The 26,858-nt window shown below is 35.0% G+C and overlaps 1 protein-coding gene across 2 annotated transcripts in view; it reads right to left on the bottom strand.

Annotated features, from left to right (window-relative positions):
* Nucleotides 1-1,076: 1,076 nt before the first annotated feature.
* LOC144438711 (uncharacterized) overlaps nt 1,077-26,858 on the bottom strand; it is a 39,443-nt gene continuing 13,661 nt past the window's right edge. The window contains exons 2-8 of one of the 2 annotated variants that reach the window (XM_078127866.1): nt 13,447-13,630; nt 9,105-9,959; nt 5,061-5,192; nt 4,577-4,835; nt 3,954-4,195; nt 3,106-3,289; nt 1,077-2,409 (exon numbers count right to left, since the gene is read on the bottom strand). In XM_078127866.1, the coding sequence (XP_077983992.1) occupies nt 2,219-2,409; nt 3,106-3,289; nt 3,954-4,195; nt 4,577-4,835; nt 5,061-5,192; nt 9,105-9,959; nt 13,447-13,569 (1,986 nt within the window). In that variant the 5' untranslated portion in view covers nt 13,570-13,630 and the 3' untranslated portion in view covers nt 1,077-2,218. Of the gene's footprint in view, nt 2,410-3,105; nt 3,290-3,953; nt 4,836-5,060; nt 5,193-9,104; nt 9,960-13,446; nt 13,631-26,858 lie in introns of both variants that reach the window. The other variant, XM_078127860.1, reaches the window with a different exon arrangement.

The raw sequence follows: 26,858 nt of genomic DNA, 5'->3' as shown, positions 1-26,858 counted from the left end.
CTTATATATATATAACCAAGTGAAAGTTCTTCTGTAATGTGGTTGAGTTTGATACACAAATTTAGCTCTCTACTGATAGACTTGCATTTGTAAATTTCAATTTCCCAAATCACACACAACAGTGCACACAGATTAAGTGCTTTCACACATGTAGCCATTGACTCATGGGTCAAAGTTCACTGAACCAGTTTGTCTTGATGACCCCGGGTCAAAGTTGAAAGGTCTTGTTGCCTAGACAACTCTGGTCACAGTTCAATAGGTTGGCTGTCTAGCCGACCCTGGGTCAATGTTCACTGACTTGCTTGTCTTGACAACCCTGGGTCAGAGGTCACTGACCTGGTTGTCTTGACAACTGACACACTAGAAATGCGACACATTAATTCTCTCACAGCATAAAAGTCATCAGGTATGTTTTGCATAGCGACAGTAGGAAGGAATTGTCAAAAATACTAATCTTCGGTATTGTTTTTGGAATGTTAAAAGCTGACAAACGATAAATTTGATGCCTGTAAAACCCGGTTATCAAAATATAAATCAGTAATTATCCCCCCAAAAAGTAGAGCTATTCGTAATGTCAAATCAATAGAAACCTGCAAACAATTACCATGCAAGGAATCAATATTGCTGTTAGTTTTAAAAGCAGTGCACTTTATCACATTTTGAACTTTAAGTATCAATGCTTCAAACTGTAATTAGCTTTTAAATACTTATTTGTATTGCAATCAATAATCCAGGCTATCTCATCAAGTCTAGTCTTACCTTGCAATGTCTCAATAAAACATAAAATACAGTCATGACGTTTGTTTATGTCCAAATTCCGTGTAGAGGATTTTTCTCTCTCAAAATATTCACATCCCAGAAACAGATTTTATACAAATAAAGTTTATGTTGAATTATTATTGTATTTTACAAATAGTAATGATATCTGTTTATTTAATTCCATGTGAAGCAGAAATTAACTAATATTATACAAAAAAAATTGTGAGAATGAAAATTACCACGTCTGTTTCCATTTGATAAATGCAACCAACAAAACATGATATGAACACAATTTAATATCAAGTATCAAAGGTTTCTTCTGTAAAAAAAAAAAGATATCACAAAATTTACATAGAAATGAAATTCTTGGTTAGTGTGCACATAAAAAATGATTTTATTGCAAGTAGATTTTATTATGGTTGATAGATTAACTAGAAACACATTATAGTCCCATAGCTTGAACAATGAGTTATGCGACTAGAATCACGTCACATGACTAAAACAGTGAGTCATGTGACAGTCCCATGACTAGAAACATGAGTCACATGACTAGAACAATAAGTCACATGACTACAAACACATGACAGTCATATCATTGGAACAAGTCACATTAATACTAGAAATACATGACAGTCACATGACTAGAACAATAAGTCACATGACTAGAAAGACATGACAGTCACTTGACTAGGGTGCAGTATAAATGTTATCAACTGTGGTTGTGCCCAAACATCTCATAATTATCTTTCCTTTTACATGTACCTACTAATTACTGTTAAATTTGGTTATTTTTCTGTTGAAATTGAGACTAAGTTGTCTTTGCATAATTTATGTTGGCAAATAAACTTATCAAAACATTGAAATTTCATCAACAAAGTTAATATGACGTGGTGAGAATGTGACTACTTTTTAAAGTCAAATCATAAAGGACAATTGTTACCTTGACTACTTGCTTTCACTGACAGTATTTTTCTGACCAGTACTGACTGGATTTACTTCTTAACAATTCATCCCATATCAATTCTTGAGTAGTAAAATCCAGCCATAAATTCTTACATAAAGTTGACATGAGCAGAAAAGAACTCAGCATTAGAACGTGATTACAACACATCAACTGTACATCAACCATCCCCCCATACATACCAACCAACCAATCTCCAAACTCAGACAAATTTGTACAATTCCTAGTAGGGAGACAAACCGTCAACTCTCCCCATATTCTAACACTACTGAAAAATATTTTACATTTCTATACAATTTTCATAGCTTCTGCTCTCTTATTGATCACACAAAGTTTCTGGACATTGAGAAAAAAATGAAACTTATTGGTTTCAATATCTTTGTTCGTCTCTGTTCATCTTTTTGCTATCAGTAATCATTGCACCAACTCACATAATTCCATCTCTGGGTGCCTCCATAATACTTCATAACCGTGGAGCAACTAAAGGAAGATCAGAATTCATGATAAGGACAGATATTTGTTGATTTCTGAGACCACATCTTCTCTCATTAATTTAGAGTTTTGTAGCATTTGTAATAGTCTACCTAGGGTAGCATTAGATTGAGTTCCCCAGTCTTTGAGTAACGCTTTACACGGATCATCTGTCTGTTCCAGTACATAGATATCTTCTATCGTTTTTCCCATTTCATCTGAAAATCAATCACAAAAGATGTATTTTTTTGACCTGATACCTTCAAAGTGCTCTGTAATTAGGTCCCAAGTGCTTTGCTAAGGGTCTTTATAAGTAATTACATTCTATCAAAGTCCTCATGGAGGTTAACAGAATTGACCTTGACAGTATTTTCACTTTGAAAGAAATGGTCTGAATTTATTACCTTTTTCTCACATGGAAAGAATGATAAACTGACAGACAGACACAACATACAAAGACAAATAGACTGGCATACAGACAGATAGATAGACTGACAGAAATACACAGACAGACAGACAGACAGACAGACAGACAGACAGACAGACAGACAGACAGACAGACAGAAGGACAGACAGACACAGACACACACATACAGACAGACACAGACACAGACACAGACAGACACACACACACACACACACACACACACACACACACACACACACACACACACACACACACTGAGATAACCTTTACATTTACATTTTCTTATTCTAGGTATTCAGCCAGTAATAAGGGATGAACCGTTCCCCATCCCATCCCATCCCATCCCATTCCCATCCCATCCCATCCCATTCCCAACCAAACCACCAAATATGGTGATTTTATATTATGACATGATAGACCACTATTTTATCTCATTTTATCCCAATAAAGTGCAACACTGTATAATATTTCCTGTATTTAATCTCACCTGCCAAACCTCTCCAATCTCTCATTCCTGTGTGTGTTTTGACATTCATATATTGGCATATAATAGACAGCAAACCACAGGGTAATTTCCTTATATGAGTTTCCATACAGACTTTAGTAGACTGTGTCCCAACTCCTCTATCAGCATTGTTCTCAGAGTCACACTTGTAATTCTGTTTATTTTCCTGCAACAATCAAAAATAAGAAATACATTAAGAATAACTTCAAAAAAATTGAGCTTGTTGTAGCGTAACAATTTAGACTTGCAATATCTTTGTCTTGTACACAACAACATTAATAAACATTGTTGGGAAGCACTTTGAACATTAATGAAAGGTATCTTAAGGATACCATGACACGCATTGATAATAATAACTATCCTAGGGATACCACTGACAATGCATCTCCATACAAATATAAAATAATGAAATCTAAACTAGACAGACATACTCAAAGAATGTAACACATTTTCAAAGATACAACAGCCCTATGAAATGTCCTCAACTCCATGGGGAGCAATAGAGTACATTGCAACCTACAGCCGAGTTGCCCTATGGCACATGCAGTTGTGGTCCAAATCTTGCCCAAGGACGTTAGCCATTCAGAAACAAAACTGCAATGACACAGCTTGAACTAGACTCTCTCACAGCCTGGGGGAGCATCGCTAGCAGAAAACGGCCATTTTGTATGTACTGATATCTACTGCATACTTGTACTCTAGCTAATATCCTTGTACTGTGGCTGCCCTCATAGACTACATAGGACTAACTATTCCTTGACGTGTTACTGTGACAGTCCTGACTGAGCCTAGGCTTCAACCAGCAGCTTACAGATTCTATTCAACTTTACCTTGTTTTGAAGTTTTTCATTTCCATAACTCGTCTTCTCCACATTACGATTGACTTCCTGTGACTCTGTTGCAGGTCTTCGTGCACTCTCACATTTCGTCTTACCACTTATTTTCTTAAAAGAGTCCTTGAGAGGAATATTCCAACGTGCCAGGCATGTACATCCATTTGCAGTTGGTGTAGGAGTAGAGAGAGGAGGTATGGTTTCCATGGGAATCACCTCTGCTTTTGTGGGTGTATGAGCTGGGGAGACATGAGGAGATGGGGCAATATTGAGCTGTACGCTGCATGCTTTCTTCATGCCGTTTGTCATTGGGTGTCCTGATCGAATTGTTATATCGATCGCCTCTGTTGCCATGGATACCAATACTGGATTATCCAGAGAATCCATACGTGAGTGGTCAACATAATCATTCATGTGATAGGTAGTATGGAGACCATTTTGGGGTGCAATTTGAGGATTATATTGGTTTTCACACGGTAAAAAGTTTGGTCTAATAGTCGGAGTAATGGTGGTGTGCTGTAGAGTGTGAGGTATGTCATCAACATGTTGTTGCCCTGTCTGATATGTCACTTCCTGTACGTGTATGGGTCTGGAGGTATAGGAATTAGAAGTACTGTTACCCTGCGAAGAACTGCTGCCACTGTGAGGCCGTTTCTTTCCTTCCGCCGTGTAACTGGTTAGCTGGTGTGACTTGGAAGCACTCCGTGTTATATTCCTTGGAGAGGCTCTCATTGATGCTGATTCCGTACTGTTTGCTACGTCTATAACAATATCAGTAGTGGTGACTGGTTTACGCTCGCGTAGACTCATCGGTCGTTGGATCACGACTCGGACTTTATCTTCTTGACTTTTGCTGACTATAGATGCTGTATTGATACCCTGAAATAACAAGAATAATATTATTTCATCTCATAAACTCAGTCAACTCAGTATCATGAAATGTAACTGGTTGATCTGATACAAGTCTGGTAAAAACAGCATTTTGCTTCGCTGATCGTGTCATAAATTTTCAACTTGGAATATACTAAATATAATTACAATGGTTTCTTTTCTACAGCTATACCCCTTTCCTAGCTAAGCTGTTGGTCATCTCTCAATTCTTACCCTTCTAGTGTCCTGTAAATGTTGTCCATTCACAGACAGAATCCTGTCACCCTTCCGTAAATGTCCCAACGCAGGACTGTTTGCAAATACTTCTTTTACAAGAGTGAATACCTCTCTGGGGTCTTCTTTATTCTGAAGAGGAAAAACACAATATGACATTAAATACATGAAACTCTGACTTCTACGTCACTGGATGAAGCAAACACATGTCCTGGAAATAAACTATTTACGAGACATCTAGAGGGAATTAATGATATGTTTAGGACACACAAGTAGATAAATCCTACACTTTAAGTGGCCATATAGATAAGAATTCGATATTTATTTTGGATCTTTAATTCATACAACAATTTTATAATGGCTTCCTACTTGAAAAATCAATGTGAAACAACATATACCAAGTCCTTGTTTGTAACTCAATAAAGTACACAAGATTAATAAAATATCCAAAATCCTTGTTATTATATGAATAACAAACATTTTACACATTTTTTAGCTTTTTGCAATTGGATTGTCAGAAGCTGAGTAGTTCATATGCCTCTTACCACCATAGTCTGGTTTGAACCCAGCCAACATCAGCTGAGTTTTAATTAAAATTAACCAGATTTATAAGGAAAGTGATGCTCAGTTTGATCCTGTTGAACAACGCAGGATTTCAAAAAGTACTCTGGTTTCCTCCTGCTTCTTTAATACTAGGGCATGTGGGTATTATACAAGTGACGACCATATTTGGAATAATATGACATATCATTATCATTGTGTTGTTGTTGTTGTTGTTGTTGTTGTTGTTGTTGTTGTTGCTGCTGTTATCATCATCACATAATAGCAACTAATTTTTTTTTGTATTTAATCATGTTTTTATTGGGCTTATTACAAAGATAAATATACACATCATAAGGGGAAATTTCACATTTTATATTTGGAAACTTCTCCGTAAGTTATCAATTTCAAAAACTATCCGTGAACATTAATTACTCTATTTTGAAAAACATCTCTAAAATATGGAATTTGAATTTTCCATTCTTAAGTGGCTGACAGTTGATGGGAAACTAAATAAATAAATAAATAAATAAATAAATACATAAATACATTTTTTGATATCAAATCATGTAAACTGTGAAATCACTCTTGTTAGCATACTGGACCCCATTGCCATATTTCACCCACATGTCTGTAGTGACATGGATACAACATCTTTCCATGCCACTACTGGCCCTTTAATTCCTTTCGCAAACAAGTATTCTAAAAAAAACACAAGATGGTCGCCACATTAGCACAACACAGGCAACGACGGAAAGACACATTTCTTTATCACCTTTAAAGTATTACAAATTATGAGTCCATTTAATAATACCCAAAGATGGCCATAGATGTCACTTCAGTTTGGAAACCATAGCAACCACAATACAACTATTATATGTACCTCTCTCTCTCATCAGTACACACATCTACTGAATGTAGACATGCACCTATATTTCATGTATACTCACAACACTCTACAGTGTCATTTTACCAATCGATATCAATGAATTCTTGCTGTAGTTTGCTCATCTCAATATTAAAATCAATTTATACAGATGTAGATGCCATGCCAGGTTTATAACATGGGCCATCAATATATACATACAAAAAAAAATAGTTAGTGCGCAGACAACTAGTGGTCTGAGGTTAGTGTTACTGACTATACAGTTACATAATGGTAATTGTCATTTTTTAATACAACTCTGTGGATAATGTAATGATGTTGTTATATTTTACGTTTTAGACTACTAAATATAGATCTAACAGAGAGATTTAGTTCAAATATGTATTTGACAGTATCTTCAGCATTAGGGATTTTTATTTTGTTTACAGTGGCACAAGTTGAGTTTGCAAACAAGTGAAAATACTGAAATAAATACACTTTCCAGTATAATGTTAATGTCGATACATGTCTTCTATAACATTATGATTGTCTTCTGGCAGGGTTACAACAGTGTAATGCATAGTACAGATTTCCTGAACATTTTTTGATACGTATGATAAATTATGTCATCGGATCGTTTATGGGCTATATCTTAGTACCAGGTTTGAGTGCAGTCAATTGGAAGTGGTGGTTAAGTGTGCTCTAGTATAAGTACAATACTGCAAGTACCTTTCAAATTATGTAACATAAACTATGCCTAAACAAGTATAAACTCAGCTTGTGCCCCTTTGAAGTGTTTTGTATGTTCTGAAGGCCTTTGGCCTTTCATGCAATAAACACACAAGACAAAATATATACTGTGATATCAATCCGTGATTTATGTGATGTACAAACAAGTCCATTGATGACAAAGAGAAAACATTGATTTACTGATTGAATATGGCATTTGAAGCAAAACTTTGTGCAGATTACTGTAAAGTGGCTATATAGATGAGAAATACGTTACTTTGAATTTTAAACACAACTTTACAAAGTTTTTCTATGTGAAAAAACAACAAAGACCAAGTGATCTGTAAACAAGTAATGACTACATCACATCCAATCTGTATATGACAGACAGACCAAATAGGCAGCCATAGAGAATGAGAGATCAGATAGGCATGGATGGAGGGAATGAGGGAGAAAGAAAGAGATCGAAGACAGAGAGGAGAGAAAGAAAGAGAAAGAGAGCACAGAGGAGACAGAGAGAGGAGAATGAGAGATAGACAGACAGACAGACAGACAGACAGACAGACAGACAGAAACAGACAGACAGAAACAGACACAGACAAACAGAGACAGACAGACAGACAGACAGAAACAGAGACAGACAGACAGAGACAGACAGACAGACAGACAGACATAGACAGACATAGACAGACAGACAGACAGACAGACAGACAGACAGACAGACAGACAGACAGACAGACAGACAGACAGACAGACAGACAGACAGAGAAAGAGACAGAGACAGAGACAGAGAGTGTGTGTTATCTGTAAATACTAAAACGTAGATCTTCAACTTACGGTAAAAATAAAGGCTAAGGCTACGTGTCATTTTTTTCAGTTAAACAGTGTATGAAAAGTGATGTGCATCTATAATCCATTTGGCCCCTTTACATGATAAATGAAAACACATAAACCAGATACATATACTTTGCCAGGAAGTTGAACCTACAGAGTCACTTTTTTACAACGTATATATCTCAGTAATAAATCATGATTAGAATACAGGAACTAATAACACTCTCATTATGAAACACACAACATTGATGGATCAAGATAAATGTATATGAAATTAAATATGAGAAAGTCTTGCTTTCAGACATCCCCACTTAAATTGCAGTAAATGAAAAATGGATGCAGGGGGTTTTTCACTCCCGTTGATTTATTTCCATGATAAAATGTGATGGACTGGTGTATGCAAAAGCACTTATTGAGGGCAGGTCATAACATGCATGGCATGCACCAACTGTTGGAATAACTCATTTACTGAGTGCATGTATGTAACACACTGTGTCCTTAATTAGGACACGAAGCTCTCTCTGAATACGAGAATGATTGCTATTCCAGACCTGGGTCAAAGGTCAATATGGATCGCATGGTATCATTTTGATATCTAACAATTTTCATGGTCAGTGTCATTAAATATGATGGGTTGTTGAAGACACTTAAAATAATCTAAAACATACATTTCAAGACATTTCCTTTTTCACTTTATGATACACAATTGCTTGCCATAATTTACAACTAGATTTGCAATGTGTAAGTTCCTTTTTAAGTATGACTGTGTGACAGAAATCCATGGCATTTGTACAGGGAAGCAGCCACATACGTGAGATAACTTATATTTCAACAAAAGAGTACAGTACTATAGACACTTCACATATATGTCCACAATTTGCTACATACGTACCCAATATATAGAGTAAATTTTTGGCACGAGATCCTGATACGAAAAATGTGAAAATTGCCCTCAGAATCACATCTCTAATTCAGCATTACTGATATTAGCCTTTTTTTTCAATCATTTCAATAATAACTTTTACTTTCTAATTTCATTTTTGACTTAATTATAGCTGATATTTAGTGTAACTTACCTGAACCTCTTTGTAACGGAAGCCTAATTTACCATCACTATCTCGCCGTATTTCAATCCCCTTAGACGGAGTACTCCACACTATTAAATGAGGTTCTTCTAACGTGATGTCATATAATTCATCAGTCGTGGACAGAGAGTGTGATTTCTGCATTGGAGAACGTAGCAAGGATGTACTTCTTATAGGTGAACCCATCGATGTACGAGATATTGGTAAACTGTGGGAAGATTTACTGGGGCTGCCATAACCGCTAGCAATTTGTTGTATTAGTGGATTGTGCCTCGGAAAGTGCATGTCAATGTCTGCTTCCCCTGCCTCCAACATGGTCATGTGTTTCTGATACCCACTTTTAGAATTGAGTTGTTTACTATCTAGTTTGCAACCGGCACCTTTATAATCCCTGTCTGCTCGTTCCCTGCTTGTATGATGTGGACTTGACATGTTTGATGTGTGCTGTTCATGTTTGATTTGTTCTGGCCCGTCTGACATACTTTTAAGAGACACTGAATGTTCACTCTCGGAAGACCGACACCTCTGTAAATTAGCCCTCACAAGACCAGAGACTTGATTGTCTAAAGAATCCCTTGGGTTCCCCTTCTCAAGAATGTTATCAATTGGGGCTGACATGTGAACATTATCTCGGAGTCGGAGTGGGTAACTGACGAGAAGCCGCATTTCCCCATTGTTGTAGTTCGTAAGAGTCTTCAGTACTTGGTCTTGAGACATACGAGTGATGTTGATACCATTTCCTGCGATGATTCGATAACCTGCATTGAGTTTGTCCCGCCGTTGTTCCGAACACTTCTGCCTGACTTGAGTGACTAATGTATAGCTGTCCTCTGAGTTGATCCGACCCTGCAATGAGACATGCAATGAGATACCCAGGAGGTGACAGAATACTGTATGTAGAACCATATCAGCTGATGAAATATACACATTATTACTCACCCCAGGCTTTTCCTGGCTTTAATGGATGGTTTTAGGATTTCCCATTACTATGACAACAATGTCAGTGCTATTAATAGAAAGATACTGTCATATATCCATGAAAAAACTAAATGAATAAACTGACTCTGAGACTGTGTTAAACCTATTTGAAATATCTCGTCTCATGAGATGACATGCTCCTATACATAATTTATCATAGGAATCTGCGTTAGCTCCTTTCCTTGTGTTAAATTCTTGGTTGAGATCTGATGGCCATTATAAATCACTGAACAAGAAATAAAAATCTTTCTTGAAGGGAAAGGATACCCTGTGATTTCACGATTTTTAATAAAAAAAGCCTTCATTTCAGTGCCTCTTTATCAATGGATTTGTATCGTTTTGAATGGATCGACAGTCATCATTCTCGCTTGAAAAGCTGAGGATAAGGTTTACAAAGCTTCATACAATATTGCTAGATAATGTGCTTCACTTTGTGACTTTACACCTATAATCTGACATAAAGGCAGTAGGAAAAATCATCCTTAGAAGGACTCTGTTTACAATTTAATACATGGGATCACATTGACTTTTCTAAGGCTTTTAAGCGCCCTTAGATCTCTATATGACATACAAGAAGTGCTGCATTTATATGACCACGGTGCACTTACTAGGATAATGGCAGCGAGAGAGAGAGAGATGAGGCAACATTCAATTCAATGCAGTTAAGGAAGACAGGCAGAAGGAATAGTACTTACAAAATAGTCAGTATTCACGCAATTCACATGTGTTACATGTACCGTATGAAACATTCAACATTCAACTCATACATGTAGCTACATAATGCATTGTGTACATGATGACTGCATGGTCACGAGAGCAACATCATCAAATTGTTCCCTCCAGGGAGAGTGGTCACCTCAACACAATTAGTTTCCTGAGCCTTAGGGAAGCAAATAGTGTTATGGTGACCCTCCTCCCTCCCCCCCCCCCCTAAATTGACTACAAATTAGGCAGGAATATTTTTCGTAGACGTTCTGCCCGACAACAGTGTTCGTTGCATGTCTGCAAAACAACAATTAGTAACTAGCAAAATCTTGCTACTTTAAAATTACCAATTAACTTTCTGACACGAAGGTGGCAGGTTTCAAGGGTTTTTAGAAATTGCAAAAATAGAGTCTACACTAGTACCCACTCTATCTGCAGTCGTGATGTAATTTTGTCTGCTGTTAAACATATTTTACATAAAAATTATGCACAAATGATATCATCTGTCACCATTTGTTGAAATTCTGCCAGTTCTGGCATCATCATTTCAAAAAAAACAGTCTTCAATGACGAAGACTGTAAAATAGGATTGAACACTTTCTTCATAACAATTAAATCAATCAATCAATAAATCAATCAATTTAAATGACCATTCAAGTTGATCAATGAACTGATCGATCAAATCAACCAATCAATCAATCAATCAATTACATTACCCAATCAATTGATCAATCAAATCAGCCAAATCAATCAAATTAATCAATTAACCAATGAAACCAGCATTCTGTGGATATCACCTTCAATATGTTGAACAGCCATTGTGTTAGTTTTTTAGTTGCTTTTATTTCTTCTTTTCCTTCCACTGATAGGAAATACACGGGGTTTTTTTTTAACATCAAGAAATAATCAATGTTTTTAATCCAAGTAAAAACCAGCTGCGAAACAGCAAAAGAAATTATTACCACTTTCTAATACATTTCTAAATAATTCAAATTGACTGCCATTCATTATCCCTAGTGAATAAGAAGTCTTGTCCTGCCCACTCTCCATGGAAAACATTCGTTATTCCACTTATTTGTATTCATAGAAAAAAATCCTCAATTCTTGTAATAGCATTTTACCCCACGCTACAGGGTCGAAATACAATATGGCAATTGATTTATTTCCATGGCCCCTCTGTAATAATTAATACAAGCGTAGTGCGTACAGGATGTCATGCTGTTGGCCAAGATATGAAGTGATTGTTAGTTTAATGAAATGCATGGGTGGTAAAGTTTTACTTCAGGTATAATAAGGTTTACAGCCCACAAATTTTTACACCACAGTGACTGTGATCTTTACCACTATACCATATATATATTATTTAGTGTTAGTACATTATCAATAAGTTATGAAGCTACATCAATCTTCTAAAATGTCACGTATGAATTAATAAATAATAAATATTATGATCGGGTCTTACTCCTGGGCATAAACTTTAATAGTATGTTGCAAGAATTTGGGTATATATATAATTTATAAATGTCAATGTTTGAGAATACACACAAATACTGAGTTTGTTAAAATTACTGACATTTGAGTTTGTGATATGTGATGGTTTGTATCTTTATCTGTTTTGGTATTATTTACTATGTTTGGATAACTATTTATTAATTTTGTGATTTTTTGGGGGGAGGGTGGGGGTGGGGTGGGCACAAAATTGATATACATATTCTCTCCAAGCTCTATATTTCATGGTTGGATAATTTTCATCAAACTATTTTATTTTATTTATACAAAACCAGAGTGACTATAGAGTTTGTTAGGCAGCATGGTGTTTTTTACTACCAAACCAGAGTGACTGCAGAGTTTCAATGAGGCAGCACAATGTTTTAATACTACCAAACCAGAGTGACTGTAGAGTTTCAGTTAGTAGGCAGCATGGTGCTTTTTTTACTACCAAACCAGAGTGACTATAGAGTTTCAATTAGGCAGCATGGTGTTTTATAACTACCAAAAGAGCAGCATAATGTTTTTTACATCTCATACAAGGTTTTATTGTTACAAAATACAGACATTGACTTGATAGCACACAAGCATACAAAATGATACATTTCGTCTCATTGTGAACACAAATCAACATCACTGTTGGATGAAACAAGAAAGATTCAAACAGAGAACTGTTTATTTGTGTTCAGTGAGATAAAATGTAACATATCAAGTCTGCATGCTATCAGTGATTGTATTTTGTTTGTGTTTAAAGTCATAATACAATACACTATGTGAGATGCAAAAAGATAATGTCACCAAATGGAAACTCTATAGTCACTCTGGTTTGGTAGTTCATGTGGATTCTTATGATGTTTTAAAATCATTTGAAGATTTCTCTAAATATAAAGACAATTTGTTTTGCATCAGTTTGTTTAATTTTTGAACCTTGCATGTAAACTTGTTCTCTCTTGCCACACATCTGTATATATTTTCATTTTATTACATTCCCATATTTACAGATATGTCTGTGTTTGGGTATGTTTCAATTTTTTTTTTTTTTTTCCTTTTCCTTTTTATTTGGAATACACTTTTAATTTGTGTTTTTATCACTCTTTCCACAAATAAATAAACTTAAACATATCAAAATATAAAATAACAAAGTACCCAAAACTTTATCTACCTGACATGTTTTCACTTTGACACCAAGGTTATCTTCATCATTTTTCTTCAGTATCACTAAATGTGGTTCACTCCAGACGACGTTTTCAGGGTTATGCCTGATATCTTGAAGTTCTTCCATCATCTTAATGTTTGCACACTCACAATCATTTCATATATCTGCTGTGTAGACCCCTATGATAGATCTGAAAGCAGTAAAAAGATAGCCAACCTACATATCAATCTCAGCCTTTCAAATCATGTTCATGTACTTCAAAGCAGTGCATCAAATCAAAATGTATCCAATTTATCTGAAAGCAAAAGTTTTATTCAAAGCCATCCATATCTTGTCATATGAAAGTTTGTCCTGATGCTTTTCAAATAATAAAAGAACTTTAGGGGTACACCATCTTGTTTTCAAGGAAACCATCTTAAGTTTAACAAAGTATTTGACAGCCATTAGTTCATTTTAAGATCATTTTGACCAAAACTTCAAAAAATTTGCACAGGTTACCCCTGATTTTTTTTGTTTTCTTGAACAACATAACAGGCAAAAATTTAACTATTTCTGACCTGGATGCCATGTTAATACTAGTTGACTCTAGATGGATATTACAATTCTTTTATACAAGTTTATTACATCAAGATTATTTCAACAATTGTCAACATTACTTGATTGGCAGCATATTGACAAAACTTGAAAGCTGTAAAACAAACCAATTTCATTTCAGATAATTTCATAATAAATCAATTAATACATTTTATCACATCAAATCTGATAAAACTGAACCAGAAATACAAATAAAATATATAACACTCTTGATAATCACTGTTCATGTTATATGGAACAATGAACTATAAGTGGGTAAATCTGATATGAGCTTTCTCTCCCCCCCCCCCCCTTGATAATCACTGTTCATGTTATAAGGAACAATGAACTATAAGTGGGTAAATCTGATATGAGCTTTCTCTCCCCCCCCCCCTTGATAATCACTGTTCATGTTATATGGAACAATGAACTATAAGTGGGTAAAACTGATATGAGCTTTCTCCCCCCTCCCCCCCCCCCCCTCTATCAAAATTATGGTAATACATTACAAAGAAAGTATGGAAATCTTTGCAAATTTTACAAGATTTCCTCGGATCCTCTACTACCAATGCTACTATTCAAATTTGTAACTGGAATATTATTTTTTTCAATCAGACAACCAGCAATATATTCGTCAAAATACCAATAATTACACAGTGGTATAGGTCAATGATTAGAGGTTGATTTTATCCAGACACGTAATACAGTAACAAGGTGAAACCGTGATCATGTCGTGGCGCTGATTTTAGGCTTTGGACCCAAAGATCAATTTGATTGGATTTTAATACTGTACTATGCTATGTGTATACCTACACTCAATCATTAACTCACATGTGATTTTAATACTATTACTTAGGGTGTATAATATTACGAGTATTAACAGCCAATTACATCTAACAAAACAGGTTATTGTTTTTTAAAAAACATTCCAGTTATAGCTAGTACAGCTTCAAAACAGAACTCCACAGAAAACAATCGCTGAATACTATCAGGGCTCCTTAATCTCCGCTTCTCTTGTAATTTCGTTACCCGATACTGACAAAATATACTTTGTACAATATATGTGTCAGTCATTTTAGAATCCCACATTTGATGTAACCATACGTCTTACAATGCATGGATAGTCCTGATTACATCTTTTAAGGATTTTTGCGATTTCCTGTGTTGGACTCGACTAGAGTAAGTGCTTGAAAACTATTGACATAACATATAACTGGAACATAGCAATCAATACAAGACACTACTTCATGAATACAGAAGTCCATCCTGTCACAACTAATAACTGATATCAAACCTACTTTAATTCAAACTAGACAAAAGATGGCAATCAATACGCTTATCTGTCTGCAGCAACTATAGATTTGTGTTAAAAATTAGTTCATAGCTGGTCATATACAAGTGTTTATCACTACTCACTAAAAAGAACACTCAACATAGATATCATGATGCTGCCATTTTTTCTTTCCCTATCAGCAGTACATGTGCACAAGTAACGGCTTGCATCGTTGACTAGTTTCGTACCTAAGCGGACTTTTCCTTTTTTTTCTATTTATCATTCCTTTTAATCCAGGTCATATATTTGCATTTAATTTCTCTCTTTTCAAGGACAAGAATGACGTGTTTCTCAATAATTTTACATTACCTCTAGTTGTAAATGCAAAATATCACCATGTACACCACAAAAAAACTCAATATTTTTTTACCAAAATATGTTTCTTAATCTTAGTTTGTGTTTTGAAAACCAACACAACAGTACCAAGGTCCTCTTCCATTATTCAACCCTTAACTATCCAGGCATCAGAGTCTGCTTTGAACACTCTAATTTTTTCAAAGCAAACTTTCCATCTACCCCCCCCCCCCCAGGGTTAGAGAGGAAGTGATCTTTGACCTGTGACCTGACCTCAAGTTGTCTTGCACTGCTCATTGAACATCAAATTATCGATCATAACATTATGCCGATGGGTATTTATGTTTCTAAATACCATGGCCAATTGTAATTGCTCAATTCCATGAACTTTTTAGCAGAGATGAATCAAAACTTATGTGCACTAATAGTAATCCCACATAAAAATTCAAGTTTGCCAATGAACTGAGAATTCATGGCCACCATTTTGGCTTTTGGTGAGTCCACTCACTCTTGAGTAGTGACTGAAACTGCATTCTTGTACATGAACACAGTGTATCAAACTGGTAATTAGGAAAAATCAGTTTTTTTAAATTTTGTCGTAGTGAAAACATATAGGTTTACAGTATGTAACCGGATACTTTAACATCGAGGGGGCATTCATTGGGAGTGATACTGATATAAACATAGCTGTAAGGCACATAGCAAGATGAAGGAGCAAGGGATTATTCATGTGTAGCCGCAAGTCATCACAGGGCAAGGGATCAGTCATGCAGCCATAAGGCATGGAGGGGCAAGGGACCAGTACAGTCATGTAGCCCCACGGCATGATATAGTATTCTGAGAATTAACTGAATCATACATATTGCCTACATAAATACTAGCAAAATAATAAGAAGGGTTTGGATGAACTGGAAAAAAAAACAGTCATTAGTTATGAAAGGTATGTATTATGTATTGTAACAATTAGTACCTCATTAGTATTCATATTCACTTGCCGTGTATTTCAGGTATCCATGACGATGAGCCAATTACAATTTACACTGTAAAGGTAAAGACAATGTATTATGCAAGTACACTGTGTTCATATTTTTTTCTGACATGTATTTCAGTTATCGCTGTAAGTCAATTTCAATGTACACTGTAAAGAATCCATTATGCAAAGTATATCATTATTTATGTATTTCTTGTATCTGCAAGTCAACTGCATTTATACACCGTAAAGAATCTTAATTATGCAAAGTACCTCATTAGTATTCATGTTTTCTGTCATGTATTTCAGGGATCTGTGAGTCAATTACATTTGTACACTGTAAAGGAAATTCATTATGCAAAGTACCTCATTAGTATTCATGTTTTCTATCACATTTCAGGTAACTCTGAGTCAATTACATTTGTAAACTGTAAAGGAAATTCATTATGTAGAGTACCTCATTAGTATTCATGTTTTCTATCACATATTTCAGGTATCTGTTAGTCAATTATATTTGTACACTGTAAAGGAAATTCATTATGCAAAGTACTTCATTAATACATTTTTTTTTTTCAGTCAAGTATCTGTAAATCAATGACACTGTACATGTAAATGCAAAATAGGCAAAATTTGTCTTACAAATGTACATGTCAACATGGTGATCAAAACCATCCCATTTCATGATATTAGATACATGTAGCTGTTTACTTTGTTTCCTGCAGAGAACATTATGTGGTGTACATTTGAAACCTATAACTTTTAATTAAAAACAACTGAAACTGACACCAATGAAGTCAAAACACATCAATCAGATATGAAAAAAAAACAGAAAACATTTCAATAATTTCAAAATATTAATACTAAATAAAGAAACTTTGCATAACACATTGTATAGGGTAACATATATTTCATAACAATTGCAGCATGACCATGCTGTCATCCAGAGGTCTGAAATAGAAAACGGCTAATAATTTAAAAATGAAAATCATGTGTTTTCAATTTCATGAAATGTGACATACTGGAGGGCATACATTTCAATATTCCCTGATGATGTAGTGTTTACAAGCCCATAGTGCGTCTACAGTGAAATGTAATGATCAAAACTCACGACTAAAATGTCTGTGCCAAGCTTCCTCACAAAGTGTATAAAACCTTTACAGCTACATTTGTATATGGGTTTGTTGACCTTAATTATGTGTGGCTCACACACCTTTCAAGGTCCTAAACTTCCGGCTGTAAAACCTCAGCGTACAATATCATCAACTGTAATAATCTACAACATGTTACCTAAATAAATACATCAAATGTCTTATCATCAATTATCTTGATAATTCAATTTAATGATATAGTATAATGCTAAATATTCTATGTTGATACATAAAATGATATAAACATATGTGGATGTACTAAGGTTCTCCCACGGTCATTTTTTAGAATAGAGTGCCTGCCTACTATACAAACGATTTATAGACTTTTGGTGTTTTTGTTGGTATGTAAATCCACAATTCTCATTGTTTGTTTACATCATGTACGTGCCACAGAGTGTATAATGTCTCTATCTGCAACAAAAACATAAGATAAATAAAAAATACTACTATATTATAAGTCTGTTGTGTATGAAATTAAATGATAGCCCTTGTCCACACATGGAATGTTGAATCGGTTTGTAATTGAATAAAATCTTTTCTCCTGTTCTACATGCACTAAAGCTCTTTTGAACTGAAATGGTTCGAAACCCTCACAGGGGTGGCGGTGATGGTGATGGTGGTTTTGAACCAATTCAAAGTAATTCTGTTTGGAAATGACAGAAAAGTACAAGTGAAATGATTCAAATCTATCGCTCAGTTTTCTCACCTAACTGACTTCCAATCAATATACCTGCTTTGGATATGAATTGATCCATGTAGCGACAAGGCTATAGTTGGCCTGTAAAGTTCTTTGTAGTAAAGTAACAGTAATATTCAAGTGGTTGAAAAACTTGAAAAAAAGTTGAAAAAAACTAATTGTTGATTCATAGGTAAGGCTAAATGTAAGATTACTGAGTAAATTTACAGTGCACACACAACTATAAATTAGGCTCAATTGTTACCAAGTTTAGTTTACATGTACTACAAACTCAACCCCCAAGTCTTAAAGTCATGTGAGAACTCAATAATGTCATCACACATAAGTATAAATGCTCCAAGACCATAAACTATCACTGTCAGTGGTAAAAATGGACGTCACGCTAAAGAAAGCCATTTGACTATATGGTGGAGAAAGAGATCATAGAAAATGAGCCCACAAGTATAGTTACTAGACTAAAAGAACTGTTTTATTTTTTTATTAATCTTTCATATACAGACACCAAGTTCTCCCAATGGAACCTGTTGCAAGATTATGTACACGGAAAAATAGACAAAGAAGGGACAAACTAGGACAAAAAGTTACAGATGCACAGTGTACTTTAAAAGATATCCAATTACATTACCAGACTACATTCTTAAGATGTCTTTTAAATATCGATGGGTTTGGAACTGATCTCATGGATAGGGGTAGATTGTTCCATACAACAACACCACTGTAGTGAAATGCACGTTTCCCATATTCAGTTTTAACTGTACAATGGGTTTGGAGCTGATCTCACGGATAGGGGTAGATTGTTCCATAGAACAGTACCACTATAGTGAAATGCCAGTTTCCCACATTCAGTTTGAACTGTAGGGATGTATATGTTACCTTTACTGGCCTGTCTTGTGTTATGAAGAAAAATTTGGTTGGAAAGATTGAACATTTCAGTGAGGTAACTACTAAGGTGCATTACCTGTTACGGATATGTAGATGAGTGTTGTCAGCGGGTGCTTCCATCTAATTTGAGGGCTGACCCAACCCAAGTTTTCATAAACCCAACCAGTACTAGTATCACAGGGAACTAAGCACTAATACAATTCAGGGTTTGAATTATACATTTTTTTTAGCAAGTGTCGCCACTGGTCTCACATTTTGGTTGTCCATGTAGCAAGATGTTGGTGGTCAATATATGAGTTCTGATTAATGTTATATTTATTTTATCTAATAATCTGTGGTAATTTTATTCCTTTTTCTAATTACTTTTAGGCTTTGAAAACAATAAGTGGTCAACCTGAAAGCTAATTTGGTGATTCAGTGGTCAATCAGACACAAGACGCCTGTTAAATCCAAACCCTACATTAAGAATGAATAAAAAATGTTTGAATTATTCTTTCGGAACACACACCAATAGATTATATACTCTGAACTTACTCCCATACACAAACATCTGTTTGATCAATCAATGCACAGGGAATGTAGCATACATAGTTCATATGACATTCTATATATGCAAGGATCAACCATTTTCATACTGACATAGCAGCTTCGATTTGCTACTACACCTCCTGCAACAAATAGCATGTCTATTAGTCGATTTCACTCCCTGGCTGAGTAGTACAAAGTGATAGAACAGTTACATGTACCATTGAAAGGGTCTTGACTCTTTAGGGTTGTTACTTCTAATAAACTGTCAGAAGTCACTCATTATGCAAATCAGTCATTAATATGTATATTATGATAATGTGAAAGACTTTAAGCAGCTGAACAATATTGAATATAAGAATTGATCACACAGTGTTGATACAAACATTTGGGAATCCTGATAATAGAAACAGGAAATCTGGGAAATTTGAAATATTTCCATACATATTTTACCAAAATTTGGGTGAGTAACTATGGTAACAGAGGGGAAAATCTGGTAAAATTTGAATAGATTTCAATACCTTGTATCATAATTTTGGTGGGAAACCATGGTAACAGAAGAGGGAAATCTGGTAAAACTTGCATCAATTTCAATAACTGCAGGCCTTAACAAAAACACTTGTTAGTCTCAAACTTACCTTGCATACTGACAACATGACAACATGATGCCAACACACCCAGCAACCAACAAGATTATGTTTGTATACTCTATCAAACCACTTGACAAATCATTTATCTTACATAGTTAATACAACTTTTAGATATGCTGATTAGTGTTGATCTCAACATAACCAGATCAGCACATAACTTACAGTACATATGACCAAACTTTATCATTGTAAATCTACCATTCATGTTTTTTACAAAGTTAGGATGGCCAAGTGATTCATGACCAATTATTTCAAGTGATGACCAAAGCAGTTTATCAGGTGACCAATTGCTATACTTTCTTTTTAGTCAAGTTAGAGTGTCTAATTTTTATAATTTTTATAAAGTTAGCATTACCCATTTTATTTCATTTTCGATGAAACATGGGTGAAAAAAACTACTAGTATTTAATCTATTCCATACTCTTTTCAGTTAAGTTAGTGTGGCCAATTCTTACATTTCACTTTCAGTCAGGCGTAAAAAAAAATTGTGTGGTTCTGATTACAATCAATTTTAAAATAGGTGGGGTAGGTAGATTTTTTATTTTATTTTTAAAAATCTATCTTTTTTATATGTGAGTGTCTAGTTCAGGTAGTTATTTTTCCGTTGTTTTCCATATGATCTCTGTGTTATTGGTTTCTTCTCATCAGATGTACAGCCATTACAGATTGGAAGACAGTTTTATATTGTCTTTTTCAGTTGTTTCTTTTTAAGTTGTTTCCACATCCACTATTTCTCATGAGACTTCATAATTTTTGCAATTCTTTTTTCTTGAATACATAAAAAAAAGTTCAGGGTCAGCATGAAAAACTAGGTGGGGGTCGGGAAACCGGAACCAAACAACTTTTTTTTTATTAGGCCTTAGTATGGCCAATTCTTACATTTCACTTTCAGTCATATAATCTTGATTAGATTGAAAAAAATGACTAAAAACATCTTCACATTTCACTTTTCAGTTGAAGTATAATCCTTCTGTGCTAGCATATTGTGTATCTGTATCGTAGACATACAAGCCTACAGATGCATCGATTTTAACAAATATTCTTGGTTGAAGTGTTTTTGAAATTAAGGTCAACGTAAACTACAAAATAAAATACTTGTACTTAAAGGCCTGTGAAAATGTGACTCAATCACCCCAAAATCAGAAAAATCAGAAAAAGAAATGACATTTTTAAGGTATACTAATTGTCAACTATCAGCTCCCTTCATCTACAGACTTCTATTAAACCTGAGGCACACCGTACTCGGAAAGCAATTCTTTAGAAACGCTATGTACTGTTGCTATGGCAACTAAGCTAGTACATTAGAAAGCTGACATCCAAGACACATAACTTATCTGGTTATGACTTATCTCAATTTATGAGATGTGATAATGGATTGAATGAATCTATATGTGATGTGCCCTTGTACAAACCAGGTGACAAAACGGAAACCAGTCAATTTTGTTAAAATGGTCTTTAATTGCTAAACAAACAGACTTCTGTGAAAAAAAGCTTTGTCGGAATCTTACTTTTTCATTTATTTTTAATGAACGAGATTCAATTTTAAATATTTGATATAAAATGTACATCTGTAATGCAATTCTAGCTAAATAAATTATACATACATACATACATACATACATACATACATACATACATACATACATACATACATACATACATACATACATACATACATACATACATACATACATACATACACACACACACACACTCACACACACACACACACATTCATACATACATACATGTACATACATACATATGTACATACGCACGCACGCACGCACGCACGCACGCACGCACGCACGCACGCACGCACGCACGCACGCACGCACGCACACACACACACACACACACACACACACACACACACACACACACACACACACACACACACATATATATACATTGTACATATATAGCAAAATATTGTCAAGGCAATAATTTTTTCTCTAAATATTCTGGAAGGTAGGGGATGGGGTCCTGAAAGAGGTTGACACATCGCCGTACTGAAACTCCCAACATTAAAATTTCAATTTCATATTATTTATCTCTTGACAATTTGTTGCCACGACTTGGTTCAAATTCACAATACAACTATTAAATGAAAAGTGAAAATACTGTTCCGAGGTGATATCCCCAGAGTCATGGATGAAAATCAATATCTCTAAGAATATCCAAATTTGACAAGATTCTAATACATCAATGATTCTGTCATCACGATGAATTAATCAAGCAGATGCCGTCAGGACTAACTAGAAATTTACAATTCTATTTACACTGTAATACCGATTTCTTACACCTGGGTAAAACATATTTCCCGATCTAGAAAAACAGCAATGATAACAAGACACAAGCTTTACTTGCATAATTAATAACTAAGGTATAGCATGATACAGACAGTTGAAAAAGACGACATGCATACATACACCGCATGGATGGACACATCTGAGAGATTACTTTAACAAATATGATAAGGAACGGAACAACATTACTGTATGACAAGATGAACACATTTGAATCGTACTGTGACAGTATTAATTTATTACATATGTACCAGAGATTATTTGCACCGTTGTGCATGCATACATGTACTTGTGGTATTTACACTGCTGTGCAACACCGAAAACATTATTGCATACATACATGTATACAAATGATATGTAAATGAGGACGCAGTTGTTTGTTGTACACGAAAGTGTGCGATCGCACAGTATCATTTTTATGGAAATTCTCTGTTTCGGATAAACATATGTCCCGGGTAATGAACAGATACTCAGGGTATTTTGCATTCGTACTTGCCATCCTGCTTTCTGCTGCATATTCACTATAAACTCGTAAAAGTACTGCGACACTCGTGCAACTACCCCAAGTACACCACACTTGCACTTGCGCATCATGGGGTTCTGTCATTGTATACAGTGTACAAATGTATGTCAACAAACAACAACAAAACTGCAAAGAAAGATGGCCACATCTGAAATGGGTGACATTTGTACACACATATTACATTTACCCATACAGTATACGACAAAGAAGTACACAGCAGCATGAAAAGTTGGCTGGTAATTATCATATTCTTATCATTACAAGTGGAGGAACTACCACACTTCTGCCAAAGATAGCGTTAATTGCTATCAATCACAGCATGCTACTGACATCAGTGATAACGACAACATTAACTAATTTGTGACACAATGGTGCCAAATAAATACTGTTCACGGTTCATTAACATTTGACAAAAATAGCATCATTATACACTACTTGTGTAACCAAGCAAGAGATGTCTCAGCAGAGACATGAACTGGAAACACTTTTGTATGTGTAGATCGTCATGAGGGGCTGTATCATTTTAAAACTAATGTACAAGAAATGTAATTCCTTTGTTTTAGTTTTACCCCCCCCCCCTCAAAACGAAATATCTTAATGAGAACTAAGAAAATGAATGACTTGTCCTTTGTACATGTAGCTAATTCATGTACTGTGACATCAAGAAACTAAACTTGCAATTCAAATTGTAAAACATTTTACTGCCTCTGCAAAACATACTTTCAACAGGTAATTGTATTTATCAGTTCTCATGCGTTATTTCTGTAGTATTCATTTGCATATTTCCATAATTTACACATCTTGATTTTGACAGCTCCTGGTAAACATGCACAGCACAGTGGTGATGAACATGTTGACAGCGGCTTACACATTTCAACTATCATATGAAAATATGTACAAATCTGTTTTGAATACCTACAACTTGTGTTGAATAATATTTGATTGTCTAAAAACACTTTGATGTGTACATGTACATTGTCATCACTTCTGTTTGGTGATGTCACAGATATGAACTGGAAACACTTGTGTACACTGTTATCAGTTCTGTCTGGTGATGTCACAGATATGTGTGTAGGTTGTGAATGTTATCAGTTCTGTTTGGATGCTACAGGTGCTGCAGATGTTTATTACTTAATAAACGATCAGGAAATTATAAACTCTGAAGTCAGGTGATGTTAATATCCTGATAATTATTGACATTATGCAATCTGTTAACCAGATTTCATTATGACATAGTCTCACAGTCCACATGTTCTTCAGTATCAAAGCAAAATATCATCTACATGTAACAAATTTGAGGAGTAAAAGTTAAACTTTACTCCATACAAAATTGAGCAATTTACTGTAGCAACTACATCTACATACAAAATCTTATGTCAACGAAAGAAACCCCTCCAGAAATTCTGATGATGGATGGATGGTACAATTATACTAGTAATTAAATTGCAAATACCACAAGTCTGTATTGATAACAGTGTTTACAATTGACAAATGAAATCTGAATATTTGATCAAATTTGCTTAAAATTGACTTAAAATTTGCTAATTCGACTAAATGCATAAAATTGAGATTGCAATATGTTGTACACTTGGCCAATCTTCTGGTACTACTACTTTTATCAAACAGAACAACAGTTCTGGCCATATTGTCGCAGGGAAATACTTCAACCATAAACACATGCACAAACACAGGCACAGACACAGACACACACAGACACACAGACACACAGACACACACACACACACACACACACACACACACACACACACACACAAACACATACACTATTCCGATAAATATTTCCATTTGTCAACTTTGCTGAACTAAATTAATTTGAAAAGCAGTATTGTAATATTCATCATATTTCAACAACATTGACATGACCTCCAATGTATAATATATATCCATGATAAATTGATCATTCCTAAAGTTGACATCCTTCATCTTACAAATGTAGCTCACTTCAACAGCTTCTCTCAGTCTTAGACCTTCTCAATATATCATTATCAGACATCCGATCAGATCACTAACATGCATCAAACAATCTCATTTCAAATCTCAAGTGCACAGGATTAGTAGTAGTAAGTCATGTGGAATATTTTAGCAGTATGTATACTTTTACCTCCCAAATGACAGCATTTTGACCACCTGCTTCGGTTTGAATTCCCATTTCTAATTTTTGTATCAGTCAATAATCACGAAGGCCCAAATTATGGGAAATTCTATCTTGATAAATATGACCTTAAATTGAAATGATCACTCTTAGATTACCATGTTTCATACATGTATGACTAACAATATTCTTTCTACAATTATTTCAGGAGACATAGAGCGCAGACATACTAATTTCTTACATTTGTACTTCTCTTGTTACCTGGAGACAAAGAAGGAACTATTTGGGTTCTTATGCTTGTTGATATTGTGTAAAATGAAGTGGCTTGAAGTCTGATTTTCCCTTTACAGTAACATGTGGGTAGTAAATAATTACAGCGAAAATGATGTTGGCTTGGTGTTTCACACATGGGACATTACAGCTAAAATGATGTTGGCTTGGTGTTTCACTCATGGGACAATACAGCTAAATTGATGTTGGCTTGGTGTTTCACTCATGGGACATTACAGCTAAAATGATGTTGGCTTGGTGTTTCACTCATGGGACATTACAGCTAAAATGATGTTGGCTTGGTGTTTCACTCATGGGACATTACAGCTAAAATGATGTTGGCATGGTGTTTCACTCATGGGACATTACAGCTAAAATGATGTTGGCTTGGTGTTTCACTCATGGGCCATTACAGCTAAAATGATGCCGGCTTGGTGTTTCACTCATGGGACATTACGTTATTGACACAAAGATAAGACATTTCAACTCTAGACTAACAATAGCAGATACACAATAAACACAGAAGGATGTTGGCAATCGGTTGATCGCGACACAAATTTGAAAATACCAAACTTGTTTGATGGATGACGAAATATTTCATCATGGGGGACACATTGGTCAGTTTTTTGTTTTTTTACAGAATTAGGTGACTTTGCTACAAACTAACTTCACAATCGTAAGTCAAAACTATGACGTTGCCTAAAGTACGGTACTTCCGGTATGGCCTCACACTGTACTTATATACATGTAAGCCTACATGTACATGTATTTCCACACAATCTCTTGTATTCAAAGTAGATTTTTCAATGACTTTATATCCATACTTTTTGAAACTTTGAATGGCTAAAGCTGTTTGATGATGTATTTAAACTTGTCATATTTAAATTGTCAGTGGAATTAAAATCGTTATTCTACTATTAAGTGTAGCGATTCATAACACATACTGGGTACATTGAAACATTTTGTATTTATTGTAAGAAACATTTTCAGTTTTGTAAGTAAGTTTTGTACATGCACTGGCTCACAGTTTAGTCAAAAGGTCTCTGTCCAGGTTTGAACTTGTTGACTAATGAGAATGCGTACACACGTATGCAGACATTAATTTATATACAGATGTGGTAATGTAAAATA

Source organism: Glandiceps talaboti, chromosome 1, assembly GCF_964340395.1.
Source record: "Glandiceps talaboti chromosome 1, keGlaTala1.1, whole genome shotgun sequence".
Taxonomy (NCBI): domain Eukaryota; kingdom Metazoa; phylum Hemichordata; class Enteropneusta; family Spengelidae; genus Glandiceps; species Glandiceps talaboti.
Note: the sequence above shows the minus strand (reverse complement) of the source record. Positions and strands in the feature narration are given on the sequence as shown.